Source organism: Saccopteryx bilineata, chromosome 3, assembly GCF_036850765.1.
Source record: "Saccopteryx bilineata isolate mSacBil1 chromosome 3, mSacBil1_pri_phased_curated, whole genome shotgun sequence".
NCBI lineage: Eukaryota > Metazoa > Chordata > Mammalia > Chiroptera > Emballonuridae > Saccopteryx > Saccopteryx bilineata.
Genome location: NC_089492.1, coordinates 222,623,191 through 222,645,524, shown reverse-complemented (window position 1 = coordinate 222,645,524; position 22,334 = coordinate 222,623,191). Strand labels below are relative to the sequence as shown.

Here is a 22,334-nt window from a genome sequence, read left to right as displayed (position 1 = left end):
GGCTTAGGCTTATCTTTTGTTCCTTTTTTATTTTATTTTATTTTTTTGGTAATTATTTCTAGCTCTATTGAGATACAATTACATATACCATTGTGTAAGTTAAGCTGTACAGTGTGATGATTTGATACACATATATTGTGAAATAATTACCACAATAAGGTTGGTTAACACCTCCATCACCTAACATAATTACCTTTTTTGTGTGTGTGGTGAGAACATTTAAAATCTATTCTCTTAACAACTTTTAAGTATACAATACAGTGTTATTAACTATAGTTGCCATACTGCACATTAGAACCCCAGAACTGATTTATCTTCTCACTGGAGATCAACATCTCCCCACTTCTCCCACCCCTCAGCCTTGCAACCATCATTCTACTCTGTTTCTATGGATCTGGCCTTTATAGATTTCACATGTAAGTGATGTCGTACAGTATTTGTCTTTCCCTGTCTGATATATTTCACTGAGCATAATTCCTTCAAGTTACATCCATGTTGTTGCAAATGACAAATTTTTCTTTTTTCTTATAGATGAATGGTATTTCATTGTATATATACTGTAAGTGTATATATGTGTGTCTGTGTGTGTGTATATATTATTTTCCATTGGTCTATGTGTCTGTTTTTATGCTAGTAGACTACTGTGTGATTATTGTAGTTTTATTATACAGTTTGAAGTCAGGAATTACGATGCTTCAAGTCTTTTTTTGTCTCAGGATTGCGTTGTCTCTTTGGAGGAGTCTTTTGTGTCTCCCTATAAATATTAGGATTGTTTTTTGTTTCTTTGAAAAATGCCATTGGAATTTTGATAGGACATACAATGAATTTAAGATGGCTTTAGGTACTATGGACATTTTGACAATATGAATTCTTCCAATCCATAAACGTGGGATATCCTTTCATTTATTTGTGTCATTTTTAGTTTTCTCATTTTACAGTTTTTGGTGTACAGATTTTTCACTTCATTAGTTAATTTATTTCTATGTATTTTATTCTCTTTTATGCTGTTATAAATGGGATTGTTTTCTTAATTTCCCTTTCTGATTGTTTTTGGTGTATAGCAATTTAACTGATTTTGTATATTGATTTTGTATCCTGTAACTTTAATGAATTTATTTATTACTTTTAACAGCTTTTTTGGTGGAGTCCTTAGAATTTTCCATATATAAGATCATAGTATGTCCAAACAGAGAGTTTTACTTTTTTAAAATTTGAATGCCTCTTTTTTTTTTTTTTTTTTTTTACAGGGACAGAGAGAGTCAGATAGAGGATAGATAGGGACAGACAGACAGGAACAAAGAAAGATGAGAAGCATCAATCATCAATTTTTCGTTGTGACACCTTAGTTGTTCATTGATTGCTTTCTCATATGTGCCTTGACCGCGGGCCTTCAGCAGACTGAGTAAACCCCCGCTCGAATCAGTGACCTTGGGTTCAAGCTGGTGAGATTTTTTTTTGCTCAAGCCAGATGAGCCTGCACTCAAGCTGGCAACCCCGGGGTCTCGAACCTGGGTCCTTCCGCATCCCAGTCCGACGCTCTATCCACACTGCGCCACTGCCTGGTCGGGCTGAATGCCTCTTTTGATTTTTCTTACCTATTTCTTCTGGCTAAGACTTCCATTACTATGTTGAATAGGAATGGTGAAAAGTGGACATCCCTGCATTGTTTCTGAACTTAAAAAAAAATTTTAGCTTTTCACCATTGAGTGTGGTGTTAGCTGTGGGCTTTTTTATATGGCCTTATTGTTTTGAGGTACATTCCTTCTATACTTAATTTCTTGAGAATTTTTATCATAAAAACAAAGTTATATTTTATCAAATGCTTTTTGTCCTTCTGCTCTGTAGATGCTTATGTGCTTATGTCCTAGATGGGGGAGAATAATTGCTAGTCATGTTGGGTTTTTTGTTTTTGTTTTTGCTGTGCAGTACAATATACATAATTGCTCTAAAGTTTTTTTTATAATGTACAACTTAAAAAATTGTTTTGCTAAATGTTCATTATACTGTACTCTCTGTGAATATTTTGTAAGTCATGAAAGTTTGATAAATTTTAAAAAATATTTATGGAAAAAAATGCACAAATACTATAAGAAGTGCTTAATATCCAAGAAACATCCTAAGAATGCTTCTAGGGTATAAATATATGATCTCAGAATGTGAATGTTCCAAGATAAATTCTTTTCTAAGAAATGTTTCTTAAATTATTTTTAATTGCATTTACTATATGCCAAGCCCTCAAATTAGGGAAAACTATTTTAATGCAGAAAGTTATTAAGAAAATAAGATCAGAAATGCTTGGGAAATTAAACTTCGTGATCATTTGAAAGCTTTATTCAGAATTACCAAAAAGATTTTTTTGCCTGTTTAGATTAAAACAAATTCTGGCATAGGCTTTTCTTTAAGCTAAGTTGGTCATTTGTGAAAGTGATTAACAGGATTTTCCTATATAAGCTTTGCCAAACGTTGGTTTGGAACCACAGCCATTTTCTCTGAAAAGTTAAAAAAAAATAATAGCTTTACACATTCCTGCATTTCCAGCACTGACTGAGATCACAGGCATTGTGTGCCTAAGTGGGTGGGAGCAGACCTCTGTGTGCACTGAGGAAGTCATGGGGGCTGAGCATGCACGTAGCTTGCTGGGGGCTACCAAACAGAGCCCAAGGGAAAAGCCTGTGGAAATTAGACCCACGGAGCATGCTGAGGTGTACTAGACATGCCTGGGGGCCTTTAGAAAGATGCCTGATCTGCAGTTGGCTCCCAGCCTGTGGCACACTCAGATGTGCTAGACTCATCCACCCGCCCTTAGAAAGGCGCCAAATCTGCAGTCGGCTCCCAGCCCAGCCTGCTCTCACTGGTGGCTCTTGTTGGTACAGCCTTACACAGAACTGTACTTTGAGCGGTGCTAGAGGTAGAACCTAGCTGCTCTTAGAGCCTCTTGCTCTGCAAACAGTGGCTAGAGCAACCTGACAGCTAAGTCCCCAGGCTCCTAGCTGAGGAGATAGAGACATGGAGAGAGGCACCTGTAAAACTGAGTCTCCTATTGTTGGAGCCACCAAGCCCTAAAAAGCCCTGCCTACCAACAGGACTGAGGCCTAGCCTATGTCATTGCCATAGCAACACATCAGCATATCTCTACTCAAGAGTGCCACAGGGGCAAAACCTGTAGTACAGCATCATTTGCCAAAAAAAAAGAAGCTACCTCTCAAATCCAAGAAAAAATAATTACATTTATTATAACTTCTTTACTATCTTTTCTTTTTTTTTCCACTTTGAGCATTTTATCTTCTTTTTGTTTTATTCTTTCCTTTTCCTTTTAAACTTCATTATTCATAGTTGTTACATTTTTTATTCTTTTTTTTTATGAGGGTGACATTTCAAAAACCTTAACTTTTTTTCTTTTCTTTTTTTTTATTTTTCTATCATTTGATCGTTTATCAACAAGTTTTATTTTGGATTCATATTTTTCATGGTAGCATTTTGCATGCTTTTGATTTTATTTTTTATCTGTTATTTTTTCTCAGTTATGGCTTCTTGTCTCTAGTTTTTGTTCCACTTATAATGAAATTTCATTTTTTCACTGTATCTTTTAAATTTTTATTTTTAAATTATCTCTTATTAGTGTTATTAACAATACCACTCACAAATGCCATTAAGGAAAAAGAAATCAAATATCATGGATACAAAAGACAGAGATGTAGCTTGGATGGATGATGAAAAATGTCTAGAAAATAATTTCAGTTGCTTGGAAACCTTGGAGTTAAATGACAGAATTAAAAATTGAAATGCTAAAAATACTCAGGGAAATACAAGAAAGGATGGAAAGGCAATTTAGAGAGCTCAAAAAACAACTCAATGAACAAAAAGAATACATCACCAAGGAAATTGAAACTATAAAAAGGAACCAAACAGAGATGAAAAACTCAATACATGAACTGAAAAACGAGGTAACAAGCTTAGCTAATAGAACAAGCCAGATAGAGGAGAGAATTAGTGACATAGAAGACAGGCAACTAGAGACACTACACAGAGAAGAGAGAAAGACTCACAAATTAAAAAAAATGAGAAAGCCCTATTGGAGTTGTCTGACTCCATCAGAAAGAGCAACTTAAGAATAATGAGTATATCAGAAGAAGAGAGAGAAAATGGAATGGAGAACATATTCAAACAAATGACAGATGAGAACTTCCCACACCTGTGGAAAGAATTAGAGCCTTGAATCCAAGAAGCAAACAGAACACCGAGTTATCTTAACCCCAACAAACCTACTCCAAGACACATTATAATGAAATTATCACAATCCAATGACAAAGAAAAAGTCCACAAAGCATCCAAGGAAAAGAAGAATACAACATATAAAGGAAGGCCCATTAAGCTATTATCAGATTTCTCAGCAGAAACTCTGCAGGCCAGAAGAGAAGGGACCCAAATATATAAAGTACTGAAAAAGAGGAACTTCCAGTCATGAATACTATATCCGTCAAAGTTATCCTTCAAATACAAAGGGAAAATTAAAACATTCACAGAATAGAAAAGATGAGGGAATTTATCACCAAAAAACAACCACTTCAGGAAATACTATAAATAGGGTTATTCAACCAGACACAAAGAACAAAACAAAACAAAATTACAAGTAAAAGCTCCAACAAGATCAAAATAAAAACAAGATTAATCTATGACAACAAAAACAAAAAAGGGGAGAGGACAAGATTAACAGAAAGGGAGGGCCTGACCAGGTGGTGGCACAGTGGATAGAGCATCAGACTGGGATGCGGAGGACCCAGGTCTGAGACCCCGAGGTCGCCAGCTCAAGTGTGGGCTTATCTGGTTTAAGCAGAGCTCACCAGCTTGGACCCAAGGTCGCTGGCTTGAACAAGGAGTTACTCAGTCTGCTGTAGCCCCACGGTCAAGGCACATATGATAAAGCAATCAATGAATAACTAAGGTGTCACTACAAAAAACTGATGATTGATGCTTCTTATCTCTCTACATTCCTGTCTGTCTGTCCTTATCTATCCCTCTCTCTGACAGTCTGTCTCTGTAAAAAAAATAAAATAAAAACAAAAAACAAAACAGTAGCAAAGGAGGATGGAGTGCAGAAGCACTCATAAGATAATGTACTACAAGGAATATAATATATATCCTTTTTATTACCTAATGGTAACCACCCCTGAAAAAATGATTACAGAAACAAATGGCTTAAAAAAAGAAGAAACAGAGGAAAGAAGTATGGAATACAACCAAACAAAAACAAATGACAGAAAAACAAAAGAGAAGAACCAAACAAGATACAGAGCTATTAGAAAGCAATATATAGCCTGACCTGCGGTGGCGCAGTGGATAAAGCGCCAGCCTGGAATGCTGAGGTCGCCAGTTCAAAACCCTGGGCTTGCCTGGTCAAGGCACATGTGGGAGTTGATGCTTCCTGCTCCTCCCCCTTCTTCTCTCTCTCTTACTCTCTCTCTCTCTCTCCTTTCTCTAAAAATGAATAAATAAAATCTTAAAAAAAAAAATAGAAAGCAATATATAAAATGACAATAGGAAACTCTCAAGTGTCAGTATTTACATTAAATGTAAATGGATTGAACTCCCCAATAAAAAGACACAGAGTAGTAGAGTGGATCAAAAAAGAAAATTCAACTCTATGCTGCCTTCAAGAAATACATCTAAGCTACAAGGATAAAAACAAATTCAGTGTGAAAGGTTCGAAAACGATTCTCCAAGCAAATGACATCCAAAGAAAAACAGGTGTAGCCATACTCATATCTAACAATGCTGACTACAAGACAGCAAAGGTAATCAGAGACAAAGATGGTCATTTTATAATGATAAAGATGACATTGAATCAAGAAGACAAAACACTTCTTAATATATATGCACCAAACCAAGGAGCACCAAAGTATATAAGACATGTATTAACTGATCTAAAAATAAAAACTGACAAAAATACAGTCATACTTGGAGGCCTCAATACACTGTTGACAGCTCTAGATCATTCACCCAAACAGAAAATCAATAAACAAATATGGGCCTTAAACAAAACACTAGAACAATTGGATATGATAGACATCTATAGGACATTTTATCCCCAAATGCCAGAGTATACATTTTTCTCCAGTGTACATGGAACATTCTCAAGAACTGACCATATGTTGGGCCACAAAACTAACATCAACAAATTCAGAAAGATTGATATTATACCAAGCATATTCTCTGACCATATAGCTTCAAAACTAGAATTCAAATGCAAAAGAGAAGTAAACAAACCCACAAAAATGTGAAATTTAAAAAACATACTTTTAAAAAATGAGTGGGTCAAAGAAGAAATAAAAGCAAAGATCAAAAGATACATACAGACAAATGAAAATGGCAGTATGACATATCAGAATCTCTGGGATGCATCAAAAGCAGTAATAAGAGGGAAGTTTATATCACTAATGGCTTATATGAACAAACGAGATAGCCTAAGTAAACAACTTAACATCACATCTTAAGTAACTAGAAAAAGAAGAACAAAGGCAACCTAAAACCAACAGAAGAAAGGAAATAATAAAAATCAGAGCAGAAATAAATGAAATAGAGAACAGAAAAACTATAGAAAAAAACCAATAAACAAGGAGCTGGTTATTTGAAAAGATCAACAAAATTGACAAACTCTTGGCAAGCCTCATTAAGGAAAAAAGAGAAAAGACTCATAAAACAAAATCCAAAATAAAAGAGGAAAAATCACCACAGATATCATAGATAATACAAAGAATTATCATAGAATACTATGAAGAACTATATGCCACCAAATTTAACAATTTAGAAGAAATGGATAAATTCCTAGAACAATACAATCTTCCTAGACCAAGTCACGAAGAAGTAGATAGCCTAAACCAGGGGTCAGGAACCTATGGCTCACGAGCCAGATGGGGCTCTTTTGATGGCTGCATCTGGCTCACAGACAAGTGTTTAATAAAAAGAATAATAACATTAAAAATATTAAACATTCTCATGTATTACAATCTATTCATTTCCTACTGCTCATGTTCATGGTTGCGGGTGGCTGGAGCCAATCACAGCTGTTGTCTGGGACAACACCAAGTTTTTATTGGATAATGTGTAATGTACACGGGTCGTTGTGTGGCATCACAGAATTACATTTTAAAATATGTGGCGTTCATGGCTCTCTCAGCCAAAACGGTTCCCAACCCCTGGCCTAAACAGACCCATAAGCAGGGAGGAAATAAAAACAACTATCAAAAACCCCCAAAAAATATAGAAGTCCAGGCCCAGATGGTTATACTAGTGAATTCTATTGAACATTCAAAGAAGACTTGGTTCCTATTCTACTCAGAGTCTTCCAAAAAATTGAAGAAGAAGCTATACTTCCAAACACATTTTATAAGGCCAAAATAACCCTCATACCAAAACCTGGCAAGGACAACACAAAACAAGAAAACTACAGACCAATATCTCTAATGAATACAGATGCTAAAATACTAAACAAAATACTAGCAAATCGAATACAACAACATATTAAAAAAATAACTCAAAATAAACATAATAATTCATCATGTTCAAATGGGATTCATCCTGAATCACAAGGATGGTTTAATATACGTAAAACAGTTAACGTAATACATCATATCAATAAAACAAAGAACAAAAACCATATGATCCTATCAATAGATGCAGAAAAGGCATTTGATAAAATACATTATTTTATATTTAAAACACTCAACAAAATGGGTATAAAGGCCATTTATGACAAACCATCAACTAACATCATATTAAATGGCAAAAACTGAAGACTTTTCCTCTAAAATCAGGAACAAGACAAGGTTGTCCACTCTCTTCATTCTTATTCAACGTACTGCTGGAAGTTCCAGCCAGAACAATCAGACAAGAGAAAGAAATAAAAGGCACTCATATTGGGAAAGAAGAAATAAAAGTTTTACTTTTTTTTTATTTTTATTTTTTATTTTATTTTATTTTTTTTGTATTTTTCTGAAGCTGGAAACGGGGAGAGACAGACAGACTCCCGCATGCGCCCGACCGGGATCCACCCGGCACGCCCACCAGGGGGCGATGCTCTGCCCACCAGGGGGGATACTCTGCCCCTCCCGGGCATCGCTCTGACCAGAGCCACTCTAGCGCCTGGGGCAGAGGCCAAGGAGCCATCCACAGTGCCCAGGCCATCTCTGCTCCAATGGAGCCTTGGCTGCGGGAGGGGAAGAGAGAAACAGAGAGGAAGGAGGGGGTGGGGTGGAGAATTAAATGGGCGCTTCTCCTATGTGCCCTGGCCAGGAATCGAACCCGGGTCCCCCGCACGCCAGGCCGACGCTCTACCACTGAGCCAACCGGCCAGGGCCTAAAAGTTTTACTTTTTGCAGATGATATGATCCTGTACATCGAAAACCCCAAAGACTCCACAAAAAGACTATTAGAAACAATAAACCAATATAGTAAGGTCACAGGATAGAAAATTAATATACAGAAATCTGTTTCCTTCCCATATGCCAACAATGAAACATCAGAAAATGAACTAAAAAATAATAATCCCTTTTAGAGTTACAACAACAACAACAAAATACCTGGGAATAAAATTAACAAAGAATGTAAAGGACCTATATAATAAAAACTACAAAGCACTGTTAAGTGAAATAGAAAAAGTTACAATGAAATGGAAAAATATTCCTTGTTCTTGGATAGGAAGAATAAATATAGTTAAAATGACTGTATTATCCAAAGCAATATACACATTTAATGCAATTCCCATCAAAATTCCAATGTCATTTTTTAAAGAGATAGAACAAAAATATCATCATGTTTATATGGAACTATAAAAAACCCTGCAATGACAAGATAACCTGGACATGTTATCTTTGAATATATGTATCCTGATTTATTGATGTCACCCCATTAAAAAAATAAAATTATTAAAAATAAATAAATAAATAAATAAATAAATAAAAAAGAAATTAAACAATCTATCCAAATAGAAAACGAACAAACAAACAAACAAAAAAACCCCTGAATAGCCAGAGCAATCTTAAGGGAAAAAAATGAAGGTGGGGCATTACAATACCTGACTTCAAATTATATTATAGAGCCACGATAATCAAAACAGCATGCATGGTATTGGCAGAAAAATAGACACTCAGACCAATGGAACGGAATAGAAAGCCCAGAAGTAAAACCACATATATATGGTCGAATCATCTTTGATAAAGGAGCCAAAAACACACAATGGAGAAAAGAAAGCCTCTTCAACAAATGGTGCTGGGAAAACTGGAGAACCGCGGGCAAAAGAATGAAACTCGACTACAGTTTGTCCCCTTGTACTAAAATTAATTCAAAATGGATCAAAGACCTGCAACAATAAATTACATAGAAGAAAACATAGGTACTAAACTCATGGACATTGGCCATAAAGAGCATGTTATGAATTTGACTTCAAAGGCAAGGGAAGTGAAGGCAAAGATAAATTAATGGGACTACATCAGACTAAGAAACTTTTGCACAGCAAAAGAAACTGACAACAAAACAGACAGCCAACTAAATGGGAGATGATATTTTCAAACAACAGCACAGATAAGGGCCTAATATTCAAAATATACAAAGAACTCACAAAACTCAACAACAAACAAGCAAACAATTCAATAAAAAAATGGGAAGAGGACATGAACAGACACTTCTCCCAGGAAGAAATACAAATGGCCCACAGATATATGAAAAGATGCTCATCTTCACTAGCTGTTAGAGAAATGCAAATCCAAACTACAATAAGATACCACCTCACACCTGTTAAATTAGCTATCATCAACAAGACAGGTAATAAGTGTTGGAGAGGCGGTGGAGAAAAAGGAACCTTCATTCACTGTTTTTGGAATGTAAAGTAGTACAACCAGTATGGAAGAAAATATGATGGTTCCTCAAAATATTAATACTATAACTACCATATGACCCAGCAATCCTTCTACTGGGTATATATCCCCCAAACTCAAAAACATTGGTACGTAAAGACACATGTACCCCCATGTTCATTGCAGCATTGTTCACAGTGGCCAAGACATGGAAACAACCAAGAAGCCCTTCAATAGATGATTGGATAAAGAAGATGTGGTACATATATACTATGGAATGCTACTCAGCCATAAAAATGATGACATAGGATCATTTACGACAACATGGATGGATCTTGATAACATTATCCTGAGTTAAATAAGTAAATCAGAAAAAACAAAGAACTGCATGATTCCATACATAGGTGGGACACAAAATTGAGACTCAGGGACATGGACTAGAGTGCAATGGTTACCAGGGGAAGGGGAACGGAGGAGAGAAAAGAGGTGGGGGGATGGGAAGGGCATAAAGAAAACCAAATAAGAGGTGACGGAGGACAATTTGACTTTGGGTGATGGGTAGACAACATAATCAAATGTGAAAACTCTGAATCTATGTACTCTAATTGATGAGTTTCACTCTGTTAAAATTAATTGTCTAAATAAAAAAATAGCTTTATTGAGATATAATTTACATACTGTAAATTTCACTCTTTTAAAGTTTGTAATTCAGTGGTTTTTTAGTACCTTCACAAAGTTTTATAACTAGTACCACTTTCCAATCCCAGAATATTTTTATCACTCTGAAAGAAAAAGAAAGTCTATTAGTAATCACTTCATTTTCTCACCTATCTCACCCCCCCCCCCCAGCATTTGGTAACTACTGCTCCACCCTCTGTCTCTATGAACTTGCTTATTCTAGACAGTTCATATAAATACAGTTATGCAATATGTCATCTTTTGTGTTTAACATTCTTTCACTTAGTATGTTTTCAAATTCTAAAAAGTCTTTTTAATGTTAGGATACTACTGCATTAAGTACTCTCATAACTATTCCATCTGCTAAAGAGATTGCCATTTATTATTTAGGTAGAAACTAATATTGCAGAGAGAGTAATTTTTAGCCTTAGGTTTATTTTTCTTAGAATTACCCTCTTTAAGGTATGTATGTATTTAATATATATATTGTAGGGTGCTCCTTTTTTTTTTTTTTTACATTGAATTTAGCACGAGAGCAAGGGAGAAAGAGAGAGAGAGAGAGAGATACAGGAACATTGATTCTTTCCTGTATGTGCCCTGACCGGGTATCGAACCAGCAACCTCTGAGTTTCCAGATGATGCTCTAACCAACTCAGCTATCTGGCCAGGGCTAAGGTGCTCTTTAAAGAGAAAATTTTATTTCTTATAATTAAGATATTCTACTCACACTTAAGCTTGGAAAGCTTTTGCTAACCCCACCTCTGACTTGCTAGTGCTTGTTTATAACAATCCTAAATAATACACTAACAATAATATACAAAGTGAAAAGGATAAACATTTAGAATCATCATAATTTGAAGAGAGGGTTATAGCTGCCATTTAAATTTTTAGTTGAATTATCTTACTTCCTCTGGAGTCAATTTTATCTGTTTTGGGGGGGCTTTCATTGTTGTGATAATAGGTTGTTTTTTTCTCAAATTTGAAAGTATAATTGGTGACTGGATTGATTTTCTTAGGTAGATTGAATGAGTTTGCAGTGTTTTGTATCTGTTTCTCCCACAAAATGGGGAACAGGAGAGCAAATGGGGCTCATTGATTTCTCTGAGGTGTGTTGATTGGCAGGCTTTTCTTTGGGGTTCAAGTGTCTGGAAAGAACCTAGTAGGCAGGCACACCCAGATACAGAATGAAGAGGGCCTTTCCTGGCAGCGCGTCACTCACCCTGGTTGATTTACTCTCTCCAGGCAGTTTAAATAGTTTTTAAGCAGAAATGTTTTCTGGTTGATTTTTTTTTTAATTTTATTTAAACAAGCTGCCTTCTTATTCAGGGATGGAGGGACAGAGGCAGGGAGCAGAATGAAATAGGGGATACTGTCGGTGTTTGGACATAGAATTTCATTTAATCTCCCATTTTCAATCCGTCTTTTTCTGTCCTGCTCTCACACCTGCCAACTCCAGGCCTGGTGCTTTTTAAGGCTGCTGCTTAGCAAATATCTACCCTAGACAAATATAACCCCTTTTGAATTTATTCTCGATGATGGCTTCCTTGTGTTTCATCTATTCACACACTTCCATTTGCTTTCCAGTTTTGGGAAATTTGTGCATCTTTTTGTTGCTCTTAGTATGGTTTCCACTATTATATTAGTTGTCTATTGCTATATAATAAATTACCCAAAATTTAGTGTCTTAAAGCAATAATAAAATTCAGGAGTGGGCTTGGGGTTGGTGCTGAGGCTAAGAGGTCTGCCCAGGGCTTCCTGCAGCAACCTGGAGAGAGGGAGCCCTGTGCTCCAGTCTGAAGACTCAGGTAGAGGGTAAGAGCCTTTGTGTTAATGAATGCCTTGTAAGTCCTCGATTCCACACTTGGGGATTAATGGAGACGCAAGTGTTTTAGGAGTTACAGTACTTTCTTCAAATTTAAAGTTTGTGGGGTGGTATTCTGGAGGTCGGGGCCTTATGGTTAGTCCTATGAGAACTGAGTCCTAAAGGCTAATCCAGGGAGCCTACTGTTTTATTTAATTCTGAAGCTGCATATATTTGATAAGGAGTGACTCAAACCGGGCATGCCTACTAAAAGCAGCCCACCATCTTTCAAAGTAAGAAGAGCATCATGCCTGGAGAAACTAGCAAGAAAAACCTCCTGGAGTACTATAAGAACATTGATCTGATCTTCAAGATGCCCAAAGAGGCCTTTGAGGGCACCTACAGTGACAAAATCCCCTTTACTGGTAATATCTCCATTCGAGGGTGGATCCTGCCTGGTGTGTTAACCAAGATGAAGCTGCAGAGCACCTCTGTCATCCGTGGGGACTGCCTGTACTACATACAAAAGTACAATCACTGGAAAAATGCCATAAAGACACATCCATGTGCCTGGCCCCTGTTTCAGGGACATCCAGATTGGTGATATCATCATGGTTGTGCGTGCTGGCCCCTGAACAAGATCATTTGCTTTGCTGTGCTCAAGGTCATTGAGGCTGCCAAGAAGCAATTCAGAAGTTCTGAAACCAGACACCTGCCCACTTCCCTAAACAAATCAAAGTTCTTTTCCCATTCAAAAACAAGTGATGACAATAATAAACATTTATTATCGGACCATTTCTGAGGGTCAGGAATTTGGAAGTGGCATATTTGAATGGTTCGGCTTTGATGCCTTTTGTGAGGTCTTTTATGAAGTTGTAGTCAGCGTATGTTGTGTATGTTGACTGGGGTTACAGTCATCTGAAGGCCTGACAGGAGCTGGAGAATCTGTTCCCAAGCTAGCTCGCTTACATGAATGGCATGTTGATGCTGCCTATGGCAAAAACCTAACTTGCTCACCAAGGGACTTTTCTAATGGACTGCTTGAGGACAGCTTCGCCCAAAGGAAGTGATCCAAAAGAGAGTGAGATGGAAGCAGTGACTATTATGATCTAGCCTCAGAAATCACACTCCAGCCTGACCAGGTAGTGGCACAGTAGATAGAGCGTCGGACTGGGATGTAGAGGACCAGGATTTCAAGCCCCAAGCTGGCCGGCTTGAGTGCGGGCTCATCTGGCTTGAGTGCAGGCTCATCTGGCTTGAGTGCGAGCTCACCTGGCTTGAGCATGGGTTCACCAGCTTGAGCATGGGGTCGCTGACTTGAGGATGGGATCATAGACATGACCCCATGGTCGCTGGCTTGAGCCCAAAGGTCACTGGCTTGAAGCCCAAGGTTTCTGACTTGAGCCCAAGGTCACTGGCTTGAGCAAGGGGTCAGTTGGTCTGCTGTAGCCTCCCAGTCAAGGCACATATGAGAAAGCAATAAATGAACAACTAAGGTGCCCCAACGAAGAACTGATGCTTCTCATCTCTCTCCCTTCCTGTCTGTCTGTCCCTATCTGTCCCTCTCTCTGTCTCTCTTTCTAAAAAAAAGAAAAGAAATCACACTCCATCATTTCTAGAATATCCTATTGGTTATGCATGTTGGCCCTATTGAGCATGGAGTGAGGTATTACCAGGAGGAGAGAATCATTGATGGCCATTTTGGAAGGTTGTTATTTCCTTTTTTATTTTGTTTTTTCTATTAGTGAGATAGAGTATATAGTATATACAGTCAGCTTTCTTTTTTTTAAAGATTTTATTTATTGATTTTACAGAGAGAGGAGGGAGTGGAGCGATAAGTATCAAATCATAATTGCTTCACTGTAGTTGTTCATTGATTGCTTGTCATATGTGCCTTGACCAGGCAGGCTCAGGGTTTCGAACCAGTGACCTCAGCATTCCAGGTCAATGCTCTATCCTCTGTACCACCACAGACCAGGCTCAACTTGCTTCTTTAACTGTAAGTTCTGTTTGTAATTGTAGGAGGTTGATCTGAAAGGAAAATGTAAACGTGTATAAAAATCATCCATATTAAGATGGAACTTAGCTTATTTCATGAACCAACTTATGATAGTTTTGAGACTTTGAATGTTTCTTTCATGGTTGTTCAGAGGCTTTTAAAAGCATTGAGGCTTTACATTCAGCAGTCATTGCTTTGCAAGAAAGAAAAGATCCAGCCCCTTTTGCACCTCATGGAGGGAAAGGGAGAAGTCATTTAGGATGTTTGGAACCTTCAGCTAATCCCAAAACATTGTTTTTACTGGTTGGTACCTTAGTGGGTTTTATCTATTTTGTCTATTTTTTACTGTTGCTGTTATTGTTATTGACTTGTTTGATTTCCTACACGGTTATTTTTATGGCACTTGTGAACTATGGGAGATAACTATTGAATAATAAAGTGGGATGGTGCTTTGGTGGAAACCATTAGAGTATTACTTTTCTGTTTGAAAATTTTAAAATGAGTTTTTGAAATGTAACCTTTTTGGGGAAAGAATAACTGAGAAATAAAGGACATTAAAAAAGTTTCAGCTAGCACAAAAAAGAAAAAAGAAAAGGAAGAACCCTATTTCATGGTAAATTGCCCGATTTCGTATGCTGGGATTAAATTGTGTTATTGACCTCTGAAGCCACATCTCAGCTCTCATGAAATGTTCATCTTTTCAGAAACCATTTAAAGTTTTTGGAAATTTTGTCAAAAAATCCTTCCTAAAAACTATATTCTAAAATGAGAATTTAAGCCATTATTTTAGTGATTTGCTTTTTGCTATAGAAAACTTAAGATTCATGATTTAAATAAATGTTTCTGAGTTATCATTGTCTCTTAAGAAGTGATAATAATTTTAGTTAACTAATATTAAGTCTTCAATGTGATGTATTTTCACAGTTGAAAGCCTATTTTAAGAGACCTATTTAAATGAACACCTCAACCAAATAAGCATGGTAGACCAATAAATCAAGACTTGACTCGAATCTCTTATTGTTGGATTTGTTCACTTCTTACTAGTATATTATTATAATATGTAGAGTTTAATTGGAGCTCCAGTTTCCTTGTTAGGATTTTTTTGTACTAGTAGAGATGTAGAGAGATACTATTTGTTTTGACAGCGGTACAAAACTTTAAACTATTTAATATCTAAAGATTTTCCATTGTAAGTTATTTTTTTAAACCTGTTAGTTGTTGTTTTTTTAGCCTCAAAACACTTCATTAGCACCTGGCCTGTGGTGGCACAGTGGATAAAGCGTCAACCTGGAACGCTGAGTTTGCTGGTTCGAAACCCTGGGCTTGCCTGGTCAAGGCACATATGAGAAGCAAATACTATGAGTTGATGCTTCCTGCTCCTACCCCCCCTTCTCTCTCTCGCTCTTCTCTCTCTAAAATCAGTAAACAAAATCTTTTAAAAAAACAGAGAAGAAAATGAATCTATACTATTTGCCATCTTGACTGGAAGCCTTCTGACCTGGATATTCTGTAGAAGTAGGAAGTAAAAGTTAAGGCAGAGAAAAGGAAAAAAAAGATTAATTGGAATTTGGCAAAAGTAAGAACTTTTGTATTGATACATCCAAAGGACAAGAAAGTAAAAGAGATAGTATAGATTGGGAGAAAACATTTGTAAACTGTGTATTTTATAAAAGACTTATCTCTAGAATATATAAAGAACTGTTACAAGTCAACAATAGACAACCTAGTTTTAAAATGCTCAAAGGATTTGAATAGCCATTTCTGTAAAGAAGATATACAAAGGCCAATAAGGAGATGAAAGATGTTCACCGTCATTAAGTCATTAGGGAAATTAAACCACTTTATGTTAATATATACTAGGGTGCTTATAATAAAAAAGATGGACAATAATTGTTCCAAAGATATGGAAAGATTTGAGTTATTATTCATTGCTGGTAGGAATGGAAACTGGTATGGCCACATTGCAAGACAGTTTGGCAGCTCCTCTAAAAGATAAACATAGAGTTACCATCTGACCCTTCTATTCTTAGATATATATTAAGTAGAATTGAAAACATAAAAATCTTGTACACAATGTTCAGAGCAGCCTTATTAATGATACCCAAAAGGTGGAAACAACCCAAATATCTGTCAATGAGTAATAACAGAATGTGCTATATCCATACAATTCAGGCATAAGAAAGAAGTACTGAAACATATTACATCATAAATTTACACTAAAAACATAATGTTAATGAAATAAGTCAAACACAAAAGGCCACATATTGTTCCATTTATGTGAAGTTTCCAAAGTAGGAAATTCTGTAGAGACTAAAAGTAGATGAATGATTTCCAGGGGCTAGAGAGAAGGAGGAATGTGGAGTAACTGCGAACGGTAGGGGGTTTCTTGTTGGAGTGATAAAAAATATTTTGGAATTTGAAAGTGGTGCCGGCCCTGGCCGGTTGGCTCAATGGTAGAGCGTCGGCCTGGCGTGCAGAAGTCCCAGGTTCGATTCCCGGCCAGGACACACAGGAGAAGCGCCCATCTGCTTCTCCACCCCTTCCCTTCTCCTTCCTTTCTGTCTCTCTCTTCCCCTCCCGCAGCGAGGCTCCAATGGAGCAAATATGGCCCGGGCGCTGGGGATGGCTCCTTGGCCTCTGCCCCAGGCGCTCGAGTGGCTCTGGTTGCAAAAGAGCGACGCCCCGGAGGGGCAGAGCATCTCCCCGTGGTGGGCAGAGCGTCGCCCCCTGGTGGGCGTGCCAGGTGGATCCCGGTCGGGCGCATGCAGGAGTCTGTCTCTCCCCGTTTCCAGCTTCAGAAAAATACAACAACAACAAAAAAAGAAAGTGGTGCCGATTGCACAACCCAGTGAATATACACAGAAGTCCCCCCTTACCCACAGGGGATGTATTTCAAGACCTCCCCAATAGGTGCCTGAAACTATAGATAATACCAAAACCTATGCATACCATGGGTGTCCCTATACCTTTACTTAAAGGGAGCAATTTACAGCTTCTATTTGGCATATCTGAATTGCTAGCATCACTACTCTTATGGTTTGGGGCATTATTAAATAAAATAAGGGTTACTTGAATGTAAGTGCTGAGATTCGGTGACTGTTTCATGGTAACTGAGATGGCAGGCAGCGACTAACGGGCAGGTCATTCATACAGTGTGGACACATCTGTCAGAGGGATGAATTGCATCTAGAGCAGTGGAGCGGGACAGTGTGAGTTCATGGTGCTACTCACATCGGCACACAATTTAAAACTTATGAATTATTTATGGAATTTTAGACTACTGTTCTAAAAACCACTGGGTTGTATAAAAGGGTGAATTTTATGGTATGTTAATTATATCTCAATAAAGTTGCTATTAAAAAAATTTTAAAACCCTACAGTGTGCCATTTAAATGAATCACATGGTATTGAAAAATAAAATTATTCTAAAGGGTTTTTGCTTAGCTGGCTACTCTATAGTGTTTGCAGTTGTTGTTTAATGAACTGTCAGAAAACTGGAATTGCATTTGTAGAGTTATTATACTAGTCATGAGCTGGCTCATGACTATTTTTCAGTTATACGAAGGTGAGTCAAAGATACATATAAGAAAAATTCCTTAGAATTGGTCAAATTGAGGTTATTTTAGTGTTTTTGTAGAAAGTTTTACTTCATTTACAATTGTGAGTTAAAATATGTTTAAGCATTCTTCAGATGACAGAGTCTTCTTCTGTTTCTTTTTTTCCAGTGTTTCGTCTACATTTATTTTTTGCTTGTGAACTATAAGTTAAACTGCTTTTCTCTGCACCCTGTGGATTTAAGTAGTTGGATTCAAAATGACCTAAGCTTGTTACAAAGTTTTCTCTTTTTTATAACTAAATTTTGAAATAAAATGAATTCAGATCTTACTAGCTATAAATCATATTGAATGATGTTTATGGTTTAATCAAATTGAGCATATTTTGATGTAAGTAAAAGCCTATTTTCTATCTTTTAGATTTTTTTCTTATATCACTGTAGTCTGTTCTAACTGACTGTAATGCTTAGCTTGCAGAGCACAGAGACGCAAGGCATGCTTACAGCCTGGAGTCGCTCTGCCACTGCCCTATTTACGAAGAAGCCATGCATTTAGTTGAAGAAGGAAAAATTTACTCAAGAGTGCTTAGGTATCCTTTCAGTTTTGCTTATGATTATGAAAAATATTAAGGTGCTGTTGCTATATTTGTTTGATTCTTATTTTAAATGTTCCTGAGAATAGGAGAAAGTGCTTTTAGGCTCAAAAAATTTTTTAACATGTTTAGTCAGTATTGAAAAGACATATGTTTTATATTAAGGTCCTGAGGCTAAGCCTTGTTTGAGTCCACATTTGTAGTAGGCTTGCTCTTGAATGGAGTGTAACAGTTGTCTCCCCTGTTTATTACATAGAACTGAAATGCTGGAGTGCCTAGGAGACAGTGATTTTCTTGCCAAACTTCACTGTATTCGACAGGCTTTTCAGGTATTTTTTTTTAACATTAAGTGACTTTACCCAGCCAGTTGTCCCCACCCTCAGGCTGTAGAGTCCAGCTACTTATACACAGGACAGCTCTTTGCTCTTTGTTATTCTTATTCTGAATGGCAAGTATGAAGTTTACCAAGTTGATTATTTCTGCCTGCGGTTTCCCTTTGTTTGGCTTCCTTGTCATTGTCCTCTCCCGTAGCTTCCTGGGTCTACCACACTTTGTCAAAGCAGGATATTTTGATGCTGGAGATGTGTGCAAATGGCAGCTTACAATAAAAATCCTCTTTTTCTAAATTATCAATTAATATGTGTTCTAGATTGTTTTTTATTTGAATCAACTGTAAAATCACTGATTACCTAAAATGAAATAAGGTCATTAAACAAAATTATCTTTATTTTTTTATGTTTTGGGGCTATTACCATTTATTCTAGACTTTCTAATATTAAATTGAGCAAAATTTAAATTCAGGTTTATCTCCCTTTAATTTTTTTTGATTATAGGTTTCAAGAGCTCATTTTATTTTAGTAAATTATAACTTCCTCTGTGGTCTGCATGCTGAAATAGTGCCACACATAATGCACTTGACTGCTTTAGGCTTATGTGTGCATAGATGTGCTATAAAGTCAAATGTCCCTGCAAATTTATTACAAGTCTTTTTTTTCTTTGGGGGTGGATATTTTTTCAGGTTATTCTTTCAGAAACAGCCAACAGGATATTCCTTGCTGAGACTGGAAGGAAAATTTTATCAGCACTAATTGTGAAAGCACGAAAGGTAACTTGTTTTGTTGGCAAGTTTTTTATTGTTGTTTCTGTTGAACTTAAGATTAAAATACATTTATTTATTTTTTATTTTTGTTTTTTTACAGAGACAGAGAGAAAGTCAGAGAGAGGGATAGATAGGGACAGACAGACAGGAATGGAGAGAAAAGAGAAGCATCAATCATCAATTTTTCGTTGTGGCACCCTAGTTGTTCATTGATTGCTTTCTCATATGTGCCTTGACCGTGGGGCTGCAGCAGACCGAGTAACCCCTTGCTCATACCAGCGACCTTATATCCAGCTGGTGAGGAGCCTTGCTCAAACCAGATGAGCCCGCGCTCAAGCTGGCAACCTCGGGGTCTTGAACCTGGGTCCTCTGCATCCCAGTCCAACACTCTATCCACTGCACCACCGCCTGGTCAGGCAAAAATACATTAAATTTTTAATAAAAGAAATAGTTTTGGTAGATGGTCGCAAAGGTTCACATATTGAAAATAAATAACCCGCCCTGGCCAGTTGACTCAGTGGTAGAGCCTTGGCCAGGCGTGTGGATGTCCTGGGTTGAATTCCCTGTTAGGGCACACAGGAGAAGTGACCATTTAATTCTCTCCCCCGCCCTCTCTCTTGCTCTTCCCCTGCCACAGCCATGGCTTGATTGGTTCGAGCACATTGGCCCCAGGCGCTGAGGATGGCTCTGTGGAGCTTCCATCTCAGGCAGTAAAAATAGCTTGGTTGGAGCATGGCCCAAGATGGGCAGAGCATCAGCCCCAGACGGGGGTTGCTGGGTAGATCCCCATCGGGCGCATGTGGGAGTCTGTCTCTGTATCTCCCTTACTGTCACTTAGAAAAAACAAACAAAAAAATTAAATGAATAACCCAAAGAGCCTTGATTTTTTGCTTAGGCTGAATTATCTTCTATGTATAAAACCTACTCTGTTTTGTCCAGTTGTTTTTCATAAATTATTCCCATTTTGTCATAAAGTCTATGAATGGCACAGTGAGAGTCATTATTAGATCCACTAACAACCACTACTATTATTTCAAATCCTCTTCTCTTACCTTCTTTAATCCTGTTCAGTAAGAAGTTTCTAGGAAATACCATAGATCTCAGATATCTGAAATACAGATTGAGCTGCCTCTTACTTTAACTCATCTTCATGGGACTGAATGAGGCAGGCGCAAGGAAAAAACTTCATTAAGACTATAAGGATCCACTCTTTGGTCTGCATGGGGTGTCCAGATACTGAGGAAAACTGAAGTCAAACAGGCTTTCTTTCCTTGAGCCGTTTGAACACCTGAATTTCAGACTTAATCTGTTTGAACCTCAGCCCTGTCATTTGTATAATAGAATTATATTTATGGTATGTTCTTTCAAAGGTTTTTTATGATGATTAAATAAATGCTAAATGGGAAAGCAAATTTTTGATGAAGTGCAAAATAACTGAAAGAGGATATTAACCAATTACAATTCTCAGTGTTAATTTTATGTTACTTTCCTGGCATTCCCCAGGACAGAAACCCAGTGGTTTGAACTAGAATTCACCCTAAAGGGGCAGAACTGCATTAAAAGTATCAGATGGTATCTTCTGCCACCAAGTTTTCGTCTTAAGGATTGATCTAAGTAGGCATATATATATATTTGAGCGTGGTGGCGCAGTGGATAAAGTGTTGACCTTGGAACACTGTGGTCGCCAGTTCGAAACCCTGGGCGTGCTTGGTCTGGGCACATACAAGAAGCAGTTGATGCTTCCCATCCCCCTCCCATTTCACTCTCTTCCCCTCTCTCACCTTTCTCTAAAATCAATAAATTTTTTTAATCTAAAAAATAAAAAAAGAACATTTAGCCAAATGAATATGACATACCTTGAAAATGTATTTTAATTCAGTAATCCAATAGAATGAAGAGCTAACAAATGTACTTGAAAAGTAACTTATTTACTTAGCAGGCTTGAGAGACTTATTGTGAAGTTTAGTTTAGGATTAAAATATTGTTTTCTTCTGCAGAATCCAAAGAAGTTTGAAGATGTTTTTGACGAAATGATCTATTTTTTAGAGCAGACTGATCACTGGGATAGTACTGAAATGGAACTTGCTGCTAGAGGAGTAAGTTCAGATTTTTAAATAATAGTTATTCCCCTTAGTTATTCATACATAGTATTTGCATAATTTAAAGCCACTCTTTCCTTGCCCTTGTTAAACTGACAGTAAAATCCATTACGTGGTGGTGGTTATGACAGAGTCATAAACAATAGCAACCACAGGCTTTATACATGGGGGCAGCAATTGAAAATGATTGTTTTTTTAAAAGCCTTTCTATTCCCTCCCTCCCTCTCTCCTGCCCTCCCTCCCTTCCTTCTTTTCTTCTTCCTAAAAGTCAAGAGCGGGCCCTAGCAGGGCAGTGATGGTGGCCTGTACAGAAATGGTTTCAGATGGGCAGCTCACTGGGATATTGGCTCCATATACAGGATCAAATTAATATATTGAGAATAATTGAGCCAGGCTTCTTAACGTTGGAGAAGGGAAGTATAAAAAGCTTGGATTGGATTGGGAGCTGTCATTGTGAATTCATAGTTCATAATAGATATAGGCAGATATAGAAATAGATATAAAGGCTTGCATATACACTTCCCAGCTCTCTTCACTGAGAGGGTCTGGGCAGCAGTAATATCTCAAAAGAAATTACTCCTCGAGGGCACACAGATCTTGGCTTCTGTGTGCTACTCTCCACTAAAAAAAGAAAACTAGGACTCCTTGGAGAAATGGCTGATTT

At 37.3% G+C, this 22,334-nt stretch overlaps 1 protein-coding gene and 1 pseudogene across 2 annotated transcripts in view; both read left to right on the top strand.

Moving 5' to 3' along the window:
* Window positions 1–22,334, top strand: part of MIGA1 (mitoguardin 1) — a 90,942-nt gene that overhangs the window by 56,432 nt on the left and 12,176 nt on the right. For both annotated transcript variants that reach the window (XM_066268853.1, XM_066268852.1), the window contains 4 exons: window positions 18,351–18,469; window positions 18,729–18,801; window positions 19,491–19,577; window positions 21,569–21,667. In XM_066268853.1, the coding sequence (XP_066124950.1) occupies window positions 18,351–18,469; window positions 18,729–18,801; window positions 19,491–19,577; window positions 21,569–21,667 (378 nt within the window). The remainder of the gene's footprint in view (window positions 1–18,350; window positions 18,470–18,728; window positions 18,802–19,490; window positions 19,578–21,568; window positions 21,668–22,334) is intronic.
* Window positions 2,623–13,129, top strand: LOC136328710 (small ribosomal subunit protein uS17-like; annotated as a pseudogene).